The sequence below is a fragment of the Stegostoma tigrinum genome, chromosome 2 (genome assembly GCF_030684315.1).
Source record: "Stegostoma tigrinum isolate sSteTig4 chromosome 2, sSteTig4.hap1, whole genome shotgun sequence".
Lineage (NCBI taxonomy): Eukaryota > Metazoa > Chordata > Chondrichthyes > Orectolobiformes > Stegostomatidae > Stegostoma > Stegostoma tigrinum.
The window spans coordinates 146,031,507-146,044,645 of NC_081355.1; the positions used below are offsets into that span (position 1 = coordinate 146,031,507).

A 13,139-nucleotide genomic window follows, 5' to 3' on the forward strand; every position below is an offset into this window, starting at 1 on the left:
CCTGTCATGAAGGAGACGGTGGATTTGCCAGGATGCCAGCAATGAATGGTGCGATTGGGCCACATCCACAGCAACAAACGTCTTTAGCACCTGGAGGTGGACGATGCCTCACTAGTTCTTATTCTTCAATTCCTCAGTCACCATTCCCTGATAACAGGTGAGTATGCAATGTTATGGTCTACTCATTACCATTATAGCAAATGTATTTTAACATGGCAAAAGGAAAAACAAGTTCACCCAATAGGCTTTTTTTTAAATTGTAAGAAATGGATTTCATTGAAAATAATTGCTCCCTTCCTTTTGTTGAAACCTAGCTTGTAAAATGGCTGTTTCTCCATACTGCAAAAATATATGTGCCAAAATCAGAATAAGTGATTAACCCTTAGCCCCCACCACCACCAAATCTACTGACTTAAGCAATCACCCCCTCCGCCACCAGTGCACAATGGCAGCAGTATAAGATGCCCTACAGGAACTCTCAAAAGCTCCTTCGACAGTACCTTCTAAGTTCATAGCTTTGACCACATAGAAAAGTGAGGGCAGCAGGTGCAATATTCCCTACAAACCTTGTGTATTCTGACTTGGATCTGTGTCTTTCACTGTTACTGTGTCAATATCCTGCAACTCCCTTCCCAGTAGCGCTGTGGGTGTAATCTGAACTAGATGGACCACAGAAGTTGGCTCACCATTGCCTCCTTCGGGCAAGTGAGGAGGCAGTGGCCTGGTGGTATTATTGCTAGGCTGTTCATCCAGAGATCCGGATGACATTCTGGGAGCCATGGCAGATGGTGGAATTGGAATTCAATAAATATTTGGAATTAAGAATCTAATGATGATCATGAATCCATTGCGGATTGTCAGAAAAACCCGTCTTGTTCGCTAATGTCCTTTAGGGAAGAAAACTGCCATCCTTACCTGATCTGGCCTACATGTGCTCTAGACCTATGGCAATGTGGTTGACTGTTAACTGCCCTGTGGGTAATTAGGGATGGGCAATAAATGCTGCCCAGCCAGCGATGCTATCATCCTGCGAATGAATAAAGGAAGTAGGGATAAGCAACAAATGGTAGCCTTTCCAGTGATGCCCATATCTCTTGAAAGAATTCAGAAAGAAAACACAGCATAACATCACTGTTACTATCTGAATGACAGCTGTTTCACAACTTGGACTCTGGTCGTTTGCAACATTCCAGTTTTTAAAAATTGTAGCTATCTGCTGCTATGCACACTGTAGCCAGGATTAATCAGATTTTGATTTGCATGTTGTGTTACCAATGTCAGTACATTTTATTTGCAAGGTAAGCGAATTTATGGCAGAATTGATCAACTTCACTGGTGCACACCACTTGTAACAATAAAATGCCGGTGAGTGTAAAATGTATTGTAAACGTACATGAACTTCAAAGGCTGTAGACCAAGAGCAGGACAGTGGGATTAGGCTGCCTTTGGTCAGCAGAGATACACTGCCTCATGCTGTGCTTTGATGCCGACTTGAAGCTTTAGGTGAAAAAAGTGTAATTTTCATAGAAGTAGGACATAACTCGTATATGATGTGTTCTAGATTTTTTTTCTGTTATTCAAATACATGTACCTAGCATTCCAACAACTAATTGACGATTCTGGCAGTACTTTTAACTACATGTTTGAACTGGATCAATTTAACAGAGACAAGAATCATATGTTTAGTCAAGTTGTAACTGAGCCTCCTAACCCATGGGTTCCCTCTGCTCCTGCTGTGGAGGCGGAAGGAGACACACTGAACTACACACAACGGAGTACTCTGAAATGGGAAAAGGAAGAATCTCTGGGTGAGATGGCAACTGTCGCCCCTGTTTTATATACAAACACAAACTTCCCCAACTTGAAAGAAGATTTTCCAGGTAATCCCATATAGTGAGATCGTATTTCTGGAAGCATCAGTATGTTCTCAAATGAAAGATTTAATGCTACTTTAAAAATTAAAATTTATCCTAATTGTACATAGTGTGAAATCATTTAATATTGATGTATTGATTTTCTTTTCAAGTATTTTACCAGAACAGATGTGTATCTTGATTATATCAGAGTATTGCCTCCAGGTTCAAGGATTTGCACTTGATATTGTCATTGTAACATTACAAAATGCAATTTCTAAGCATTGCTACCTGAAACAATCTTGTAAGAGATTACCACACTGAATTTGAGACATGCATGCAATTCCACTTAAGTCAGCCACTTTTTTTTTAAACATTTGGATGTGCTTATTTAAGACAGATACTGGAAGGAATAATCATTAATGTAGTTCAGTAATATCAAGACATGTTTAACAACACAGTGTATGCTGATGCCTTTGCAACAGCTCCAGTTGGTGTGAAAACTGTTAGGCCAATGTTTGCACTGCACCAGATTACTGCACAGATTTTTCTGTTGAAATTTGGCAGTATTAATTCTGTAAAATGAATTACAAGTATCTACACTGAAATGAAAATAATTCTTTTTAAAAGTAGTAACAGTATAACTCTAGTGTCACACCATTTGCCTGTCTTGTGAAAAATATGCTGTTCATTAGAGGCTGAAGAAGGTTTTTACTCTGTGAAGTAAAAAACTAAGATCTGTTGCATATTTGTCCAAAAATGTCTTGACCATTATTTTGAAGTTTTAATTTTAATTGATCTTGTACAATTTTGGGAAAGTTGCACGTACAATGAGATCATATATTTGCAGTTACAGCCACTTGTTCCTTGCCACAGATGACGACGATCTGTATAACAAGAGGGATTACATGAAATAGATAATTTCCTTCTAAACTTTTGACAAATATGCAGATCCCTGTTCAGATCTTTCCATATGAAAATACAAACAATTCTGAACTGCTGTAATCTGAATGTTAGTGATGAGCTTCATAAGTCTACTGAAGCATCAGCTGAATAAAGCTAAGCCTTTCGCTTTGATTTGACATTTGAAGGTGATTCAACTGTTGTATCAATAGTTGCTAAACTAGTCCATTTAGATGAATGTGTAGTCTTGCCTTTATAGCAAGGATCTGGAGGCTTTGCAGGGGGTGCAGAAGTGGTTTACCAGGATCATCCTCGATTAGAGGATATGAGCTATAAGGAGCAGCTAGAAAAACTTGGGTTGTTTTCTCTAGAGTGGCGGAAACTGAGGGGAGACGTGATAGAAATCCATAAAATTGAGAGATATGTAGATTCTGACTGTCTGTCTGGGGCATTTAAGGGAGTTTTAGATAAGCGCATGAATATGCAAGGAATGGAGAGATGTGGACCGGGGCAGGCAGAAGGAATTAGTTTTAATTTGGTGTCATGTTCAGCAGAACATCGTGGGCTGAAGGGCCTGTTCTTGTGCTGTACAGTTTGATATAACAAACAGTGCTTCCTGAGTAGATCATTTAACTGCCTGATATGATATTGCACACATAATTCTGAAACATTACATGCTCAGTCATACATTTGTGTTGAATGAGCTGTTGTGAGCTGAGGAGGATTCAACTTTTTTTAACATTGTCTTTAGTTGTTAAACTTTTTTCAGATTTTATTTAGTTTCCATTGTTTAAAGAGCTGTTTACTGTAATAACTTCTCATATTTTTTAAGGCCTGTTTCAGTTGTCTGGCATTATGTTGTTCAGTCCAAACCTGCTCTTTTACAAAGCAGAGAATTGCAGATGTTGGAGACCTGAAACAAAAACAGACACTGCTGGAGAAACTCAACATGTCTGGCTGAATCTATGGATTGAAAAGTAGAGTTAATGTTTCACTTCTAATGTCACTGGACTGTAGTGTTAATTCTAATTTTTTCTCCACAGGGGCTGCCAGACCTGTCGAATTTCTTCAGCACTTTGTTTTTGTGTTTTGTGCTCTTCTGTCCAATCTTAATCGGATTCCATAAAGCCAAAAGGTGCAATGCCTTGTTTGTACCACTGTTTCTTGAGGCAGTTCCAAAATCATACTTGAGCAATATATATATGCACTTAACTGCATATGCATCCCACTCCTTCCAAATTAGTCATGGTGTCCGCAATTTTGTTTAAGACTAAGCAGCTTGAAATTCAGGATTCAACTTCCAATGTTGATCTGAAGCTCAGACATTATCAAGTGTTGCCTCACTAATTGCCAGTGTAAATTAGATGTAAACATGAGATTTTGCAACCAGTTTAAGTCATTTGCAGAGTTTTAGTCAGGTGAACATTCAATTGAAGTTGATGGTAGGTTGTTTGGCCCTTTTTAGTTTTATTTCTTACTGCATACAAGCTTGTATTTCAGGAAATCAAAGTATTTTTAGTCCACAGATCAGACACTATCTCTTTATCATTTAGATTGGGCTACCAGAGTGAAACAAATAGCTAAACTGTGGAGGAAAGCAAGCTCACAAGAGAGGGCCCCTTATGTGGTAAGATTTGTTGTCTCTGTATGATTTTTTTTTCTCTGCCTGATGTTTGAATTGTATAAGGAATGAAAACTCAGACTTTTGAATGAGATAAAAATACTGCAGATGCTGGAAATCTGAAATAAAAACAAACAAAAGGCACTGAAGCAACGTGGTTCAGGGCAGCCAGGTAGCCAAAGGGCAAGAGAAGAAGAGTCCTGCTAGACTTGAAATGTTAAACCTGCTTGCCTCTTCACAGATGCAAATTTGAAGAAGTATGTACCTGAACTCCTAGGTTCTCTGATTTACAACACTACCCAGGGCCTTGCCATTAACTGTTATGTCCTTGTTTGCTTCACCAACATGCAATACCTTACATTTATCCGCATCAAACTCCATCTGCCCTTCCTCAGCCCAATTGATCCAGTTGATCCAGATCTGTTTGTAATATTTGATAACCCTTTTCGCTGGCTACTATACCACCAATTTTGTCATCCGCAAACTTGCTAACCATGCCACCTATATTCTCATCAGATCATTAATGTAAATGACAAACAACAGTGGAACTCTGCTGCTCACAGGTCTCCACCACTACCCTCTGTCTCCTGCCATCAAGTTAATTTTGTAGCTGGTTGACAAGCTCATACTGATTCCCATGTGATCTAACTTTGCTAATTAACCTACCATATGGAACCCTGTCAAAGGGTTTACTAAAATCCATGTAAACAAAATCTACCCCTCTGCAATATTTTTGGTTACTTCCTTAAGTTTGTGAGACACGATTTCCCTCCTAGAAAACCATTCTGACTATCCCTAATTAGTCCTTGTCTCTCCAAATGCATGTAAATCCTATCTCTCAGAATCACCTCCACCCATGTCAGATTCACAGGTCTGTAGTCCCCAGGCTTCTCCTTACATCTCTCTTAAGTAAAGGTACATTTGTCACTCTCCAGACCTCCTCTACCTCAGCTCTGGCTTTAGATGATACAAGTATTTCTCCCCCAACTTCCTACAATGTCCTGACATACACTTGGAAAGGTCTCGGCGATTTAACCACCTTTGTTTTCTAAGACTTCCAGCACTTCCTCTTCAGTAATTTGACCTCATAGAATCTCTGCAGTGTGAAAGCAGGCCATTTAGCCCATCAAGTCTGCATCAACCCACCAAACAGCATCACACCCTGCCCCATTCCCTGGCCTATCCTTGTAACGCTACACTTTCCTGGATAATATGGGCAGTTTAGCATGGCCAATCCACCTAACCGGCACATCTTTGGACTGTGGGAGGAAACCAGAGCACCCAGAGGAAACCCACACTTCACACCAACCGTCGCCTGAGGGCGCTATCAAACTCGGGTCCCTGGTGCTGTGAAGCAGCAGTGCTAATGACTGAGTCAACCTGCCGCCCCTGTTTTCAAGCTCTTTTCAAAACAGCAGTATTTATTTCCCTGAGCTCTCTAGCCTCCATTTCTTTCTCCACAGTAAAAACTGACGGGAAATATTCATTTAGTATCTTTCAATCTTTTGAGGTTCAACACATAGAGGACCTCATTGATCTTTAAGGGACTTATTATCTCTCCAGTTGCTCTTTTGCTCTTAATATACTTGCAGAATCTCTGGAATATCCTTAACCTTATCTACCAAGGCTACCTCATTGCCCCTCTTCACCTTCCTGATTTCTCTGTCAACAATACCCCTACACTCTTTATACTGTTCAAGAGTTTCATTTAATTCCAGTTGTCTGAATCTAAGATACGATTCATTCTTATTCTTGACTAGAACTTCAACTTATTCATCCAAAGTCCCCTATTTTTACCAGCCTTACCCTTCACTCTTACGGGAACATAATGCTTCTTACCTCCTAGTTATCACATTTATGAAAGCCTCCCACTTGCAAGTTGGCCCTTTACCCGCGAACAGTCTACTCCAATCAACTTTTGAAGTTGTTTTTCATACCATTAAAATTTGCCTTACTCCAGTTGAGAATTTAACTTTTATAGAAGGCTTATCCTTTTCCACAATCATTTTATACCTAATAAAAAGATGACCATTGGTCCCAAAGTGCTCCTGACTTAACATTTCAGCTACTTGCCCTGCCTTATTTCCCAAGAGAAAGTCAAATTTTGCTTCTTCTCTAGCAGGTATATTTAAATATTGATAAAGAAAATTTTCTTGTACACTTTTAACAGATTCTTCACCATCCTAGTCTTTAACACCTGTGGCAGTCCCAGTTAATGTTTGGAAATTAAAATCCCCTACAATTGCAGCACTGATTACATATAACTGAGATCTCTACATATTTGATTACTGATTTTTCAAAAACAAAACTAGGCCATCACTCTGTTTCTGTGTTATTCCTGCATATCACAGTGCTACATACAATAGAACTGACATTATTAACAAAGAGCAATTTGAGACATTACAACAATGACAAGATAAGTATTAGGAAACCTAAAAAATAAATTGAAAATGCCATTGTTACAGTCACTAGCCCCAGGCAACATCCATCCTCTCCCTGCCATTGAAGTTAAAATCTTTTACATAAAGTCAAGACACCTAAAGAAGGAGTGAGCCTCCAAAAAGCTTGTGCCTTCAGATAAATTTTGGTGTCGTGTGACTTTTGACCTTGTCCATGCCAGTCCAACACTGGCACCTCCACATCTTTCAGGCAAAGAATAGATTGGAAGCCAGGGATACCTTACCTTAATGAAATGTATTGATTCCATTTTAGAAATAATGACACTGCTAAGGTCGTGTCCAGAACAGACTGGCAGGATCAAAGCAGGTGCTCAGCACTGATCCTTCAACAGGATTCCCTGAGGAGATGTGGTATTGTTTACTAGAATCAACCACATATCTGCAAAGTTGCATTGCTGTTTTACAGATTGTAGGCGGTGCATACAAGAATTATTTTAATCCCAAATTTGGGAAGGTGTGTACCTAGTGGTATTATCACCAGACTGTTAATTCAGAAACCGAGGTAATGTTCTGGGACAGGTTTAAATCCTGCCATGGCAGATTGTATAATTTGAATCCAATTAAGAGTCCTAGTGATGACCATGAAACCACCGTTGATTGTCAGAAAATCCCATCTGGTTCACTAATGTCCTTGCAGGAAAGAAATTGCCATCCTTGTCTGGCCTATATGTGACTTCAGACCCACAGCAGTGTGGTTGACATTAACTGCCCTCTGGGAATTAGGGTTAGACAACAATGCCAACCTAACCAACAATGCCTACGTCTCACCAAGGACTTTGAAGAAAACAATGTTTTCTGAAAAATGTTCACCATTTACAAATGGAAACTTTCATATTTTCTGAAAAGTAATCTCTGACTTGATATTGTGCATTTGAAGTACTCCCAAAGAAAGGGCAACAGAAATACATTCTTTTGAGAATGGTCCATGAGCTAATACTGAATATTGTAGATATTGAGACTTCTTTAAAATAGAGAAAGTTTGAGAGCAAATGGTTTCTGGAACGGAATTTGAATAGAATGAACAACTTTTAAACTTCAATTCATTCAATATTGATAATGTTTTAGAAATTCTCAAGGTATTTCATGGCAGTAAATGTCAATAAAAAATTTTCCACTGAGTTACCTAGTTTTGGTTCAGTGCGTTTTTTGGGGCCAGCCTTGTTAGGGTTACTTGGTCCCTCATTTTATATATAACCAATCCTCTAATCTTAAGTATACTTCAGAGGAATATAACATAATTTTCAAAAATGTTGAAAGCGACTCTGCTTTTTCCAGACACCCACATTGGTATTCTCTGCTGTGTGTTGTAGAGAAATGCCTTTACGTCACAGCATAGATAGAACAGAGGGAGCTCTACTCTTTAGGCCTTGTACAATATCTTTAAAAGTTGATAATAAATTAAGTCACTAGACTGAACAGTACAGTTTTTAACTTAGTAACTGAAACGTAATTGCAATAAAATTGCAGCAAAAGGCAAGAGATAATCGAGCAGCACTGCGTATAAACAAAGTTCAAATGACCAGCGAGTCTTTGAGAAGGCAGCAGCAAGAATGCATCGATTCAGTCTCTCGACCTGACTTAGACTTGCCATTCAAAGATCAAATGAAGCAAAAAGAATCAGAACACGAACAAGAATGGAAGCTAAGACAGGTAAGAAGATTTATTTAAATTATAATTGGTAATTTGTTACACTGCATCACAACTTTCCTAGAAATGTGTGTGCATACTGTGCACGTGTGGGCGGCATTATCTTAGTTCAAAAAATACCATTCACCAAATTTGGGTTGTCTGTGATGAAACTAGTCAATTTGAAGGGTACGTGTTCAAATTATCATAATTGACTTTGCCACCATTATTTTAGGTTTTGTCTAGATTCAGACTTGCATTTTGAGGAATTATTTTTTGCCAAAGTAAACATGCATCGTAGCCAGGAAACAACAATGATAGCAGCCAGTGTTCAACGGCACAGAATGTTCTTCATCAATCATGGCTAACAACTCATTTAATTTGTAACCTTAAAAATGGATCCAAAAATGTTTACTGCAGACATACTTAATTTTATAAAGGAAAATGAAGTCCTATCTACTCTCACCTGTCTGAGCAATTTTTTGAGACTGGTTAAATGAAAAGATACTGATCTGATGCTTTTGTTGGGGAGTGAGTAAGAGAGCATAACAAGACATGTCGATCAGGAAGGAAGTATGAATGAGTAATATTTTACAAGAAAATATGTACTCATAAAAACTCATCATTTCTACATCAGATTATATGGGAAGTAAGGGCTTGAGAAGGTAAACCTTTAAATCTCTCCACTCTTTACTCTGTTTAAAAGTTTGCTTTTTAGTGGATGTAAAATATGCAGCCTTATAAATCAGACTTCACCTTCCAAATCTCCTGTACAAACTATTAACCTGCCAATGTTGTTTAATATTCCCTGTTGACATAATTGTCAACTGCCCTCCGTGCTTTTTTTTACGCTACATGCAAAGTTTAATATTGTAGCCCTGCACTCAAGATTAGAATTTTTTTACCTCACTTCCATGCTCTCACTGTCGTGCCATCACTCTCGCTTGTACATACTCAAGCAGGCAGGTGTGCAAACAGACTACACAGACAGGCAAACAGACAAGCAGATGTAGGCCCACATGCACGTAATCACGTGTTAAAGTACTAGGTTTGACACAACAGAAATGTTAGTTTTTATTTCCTTTTCACTGTTTCCATTTTCCTTTTCACTGTTTCCATTTCATATATTGCCGGTTACGGGAATAGGTGACTACTGAAGTGGTCCAGAAATGCCAGTCCTAACAATGCAAGTTATGTAATCGAACTTAATATATCATGTGAGCCAGCACTAGGACAACCAAAGCTATCCATCTGCAATAAAAACTCAGTTGATTGTTTACAGTGAAGGGAAGTTAAAAATTCAAACACAACGGGAAGGGAAGTTATCTTTACTCTCTGTTTGATTCAATATACTCGCATGGAAACTAGAGTTGAGCAATGAAAGTTGTCTTGCCATGTCGCAAAATGAAATGATAAAATATCTATGAACTAGAACTGCTACTGAACCATAAACCAAAATAATGCAGTTTATTGATTGAATCACAAATGGAAAAAAATTTACCAAGAAACCTCACTTTTTATAGCTTTTACTTTAACACACAGCCAGCACATTAATCATGTGTTAATAGGCAAATGACACTCCCAAGAAAAAGATGAATTCCACTCTAGTCCATTCAACAAATATACATCTTTCAAATTGCAAGCATTTGCATTTGCCATAAATGCAACATTATGTTGCTACTCAGTTCCTGAATATAAACAGGATAGGCCAGGAGCCTTTTCTAACAATTGTTTTTAGCTCTGGGTTTTGCATGTACAATTGTTACAAACCTTCGCCTTCCCTTTCTGAGGTCATGACCGCCCTGATGGAGTAGCTTTCCTTTCCACCTAACCACCAACAATACCACAGTTCATGGGTTTGACCACTTGCAGGAAAACATCTAACTCCTTGGCATCAGTGAGCGAATCACACATCTTCCAAGATATTCAAAGATTTTTAACCAGCTAGCATGTTGATTCTAAGAATGCTGCCAAACAGAATAACTGACTGTTCCATGCTTCTTTCAGAAACAAAAAAAAGGAGCAGGATTAGGCCATTTTTCCTTAGAGCCTGCTCTGCCATTCAATGTGATTATGGCTAATCATCCACCTCCATACTCTGTTCCTACCTTCTTTCCTTTTATCCTTTCAGCCTCAAGAACAATAGCTAATTCATTTTTGAAACCATTCAATGCCTTGGTCTCGACTGCCTTCTGTTGCAGAGAATTCCACAGGCTCTCCACTTCTCTGGGTGAAGAAATTTCTCTTCATCCTGGTCCCAAATGGCCTACCCCATATCCTTAAACGGTGACTGCTAGTTCTGGACTCTGTGGTCATTGGCAACTTCCTTCCTATGTTACCCTGTCTCGTTGTGTTTGAATTTTTAAGTTTCTATAAAATTCTCTCCACTGGTTTTTCTAAACTGCAGTGAATGTAGTTCCAAGTAATTGAGTTCCTTTTCATATGTCAGTTCTCCCATCCCAGGAGTCAATCTAGTAAATCTTTGTTGCACTCCCTTCATGGTCAAAACATCCTTTTTCAGATAATACAACCAAAACTCTACACATATTAATCCAAGTGCAGTCTCACCAAGGCCCTGAACAATTGCAGCAAAGCATCCTGCTACTTTACTCAAGTCCTTTTACTACAAAAATCTTGATACAATTTTTCTGCCGTCACCACCTGTTGCATCTATGTGATTACTTTCCGCAATGGTGTACAAGATCTGCATCTCATTGTCCCTCCAACTTTACTATTCTGACAAAACCTGGTGTTCTCTTCTATCTCTGTCTGCCTGCTCTTTGTGCCTGCATCAGGTTCTTGAACCTCCTCTGCTCTTTACACTTGGTCACATGGCAACCATATCTTAACTTCTTCCTTGTTCATAATGTTGTCAGATCAAGAATTGCCAGAATATGCAGATCAGTACTCCTCATCCAGGAAAATTATGACTGACCCTTTAACTTCGTTTGCTGGTCCACATTAGAGATTGTTATACTACTGTTTTCTGGCAGATAATTTTAGATGGTGTAGTGATGTCAGCAAGCCTCCTGTGCAGCATCTTGTGAAACGTCATTAGGAATCATTTTTTCCCTTGTAACTTTCTGAAAATCTTTCATTTTCAATATCAAACATTTGGGGCTCCTGTTGGAGTGCCTCAGCTGGAGAAGCAGGCAATGAGATCCCAGATGGGGCTGCTTTCTTGTCCAGAATGCTGCTAAGCACTTCTTTTTTCCAGTCAAATGGACCCTATGGTCTGAGATGTCACATTTGTAGGTTAGTGGATGCAGCTCCTAATGAATCCGTCCATGCTATGTTGCTTGCCCATTGCCACATGATTTGTGACAGATGGGAGATGGAAAGAAAATGATCATGATTTGCAAATGAGGCCTCATTATCCAATTCTCAGCCTCACTCACATTATCACCTATCTTGGTCCAGTGGTCTGATGAGTCTAGATGGCTGGACATGATACAAATGCATTGCATCTTCAATGCAATGCTGATTTATCTAAAAATCTGTTGGATATTAGATTGTTCTCACATACCCAGTCCATTGGAATCAGTCTTCACACACCAGTATAGAGAAATTCTTAAAACACTGTGTAGAAGTTTGATGCCTGGCTTTGCCTGGTTTGACATGCTAATTATCACAATTTACCAGGCTATGGCTGGAGTGATTGACAAAAGAAGGAACAGGGAATAAGGAAAGATCATTTTTAAGCAATGAGTGATTATGATTTGGAATATACTTTGTGAAAATATGGTGGAAGCACATTCGGTTGATACCTTCAAAAGAGAATTTGATAACAATGTGAATGAAAAAGATTTCAGGACTATGGGGAAAAGGCAAGTGATTGTGTCTATGAATTGATCTTGTAGAGAGACTGCACAGACACAGGCTAAATGGTTGCCCTGTATGCTGTAATAAATATGGGAATCTGTTTCCTATTGCGCTGTTGCCAATTGAAAGATGAGTTTAGGATGTGGAAACAGCAGTGCAGGCCATTAGAGGAATTAGGAAAAATGGAATTAAGGAGTTTATAGCAGGATATTTAGAAAATCATAAAATCAGAAATTGCTGGAAAAACTCACCAGGGCAGGCAGCATTTGTGGAGAGAAAGCAGGGTTAACATCTTGTGTCCACTGTTCCTCCTTCACAACTCCAGAATTCTTTAGAACTTAAATTCAGATAGAGGCAGCATGCTTTTGTGAGATGGAAGTTGGATTTAATTCATTTATTGGAGTCTTTTAACAAGCAAAGTAAATAAAGGGGAACTTGTGAAGGTGGTGTAATTGGATTTACGAAAAGCATATGATACAATGCTCCGTTTTTTAAAAAAAATAAAAGTGCATGGCTTTAGGATTTAAGGGCTCGTGGTGCACTGGCAGCAGTCCATGGGGCTGTTGTGTTTCATTTTGACAGTGACCACAGAGCTGTGCTGAGGCTGGTGTCTTTATGAGCCACATAACTGCAGCAGTAGAGAGGATTTTAAATTAAGTAGTGGAGACAAAGGATCAAATTTGAGAAGATATTATAAATCCAAGAGTACAGTTAAGGGAACAGAGATAGTGTCAGGAAGACAAAGAAAAAAACAAATCTAACACTCAATCAAGGGGTCAGATAGGAGGATACAGGAAGGATAAAAATAGAACTCTATCTGAATATGCATAACATTTGAAACAAGTCAAATGAACT

At 38.8% G+C, this 13,139-nt stretch overlaps 1 protein-coding gene across 14 annotated transcripts in view; it reads left to right on the forward strand.

Annotated features, from left to right (window-relative positions):
* Nucleotides 1–13,139, forward strand: part of kmt2ca (lysine (K)-specific methyltransferase 2Ca) — a 489,348-nt gene that overhangs the window by 389,729 nt on the left and 86,480 nt on the right. For all 14 annotated transcript variants that reach the window (XM_059639788.1, XM_059639789.1, XM_048520987.2 and 11 more), the window contains 4 exons: nucleotides 13–157; nucleotides 1,666–1,880; nucleotides 4,310–4,383; nucleotides 8,304–8,486. In XM_059639788.1, the coding sequence (XP_059495771.1) occupies nucleotides 13–157; nucleotides 1,666–1,880; nucleotides 4,310–4,383; nucleotides 8,304–8,486 (617 nt within the window). The remainder of the gene's footprint in view (nucleotides 1–12; nucleotides 158–1,665; nucleotides 1,881–4,309; nucleotides 4,384–8,303; nucleotides 8,487–13,139) is intronic.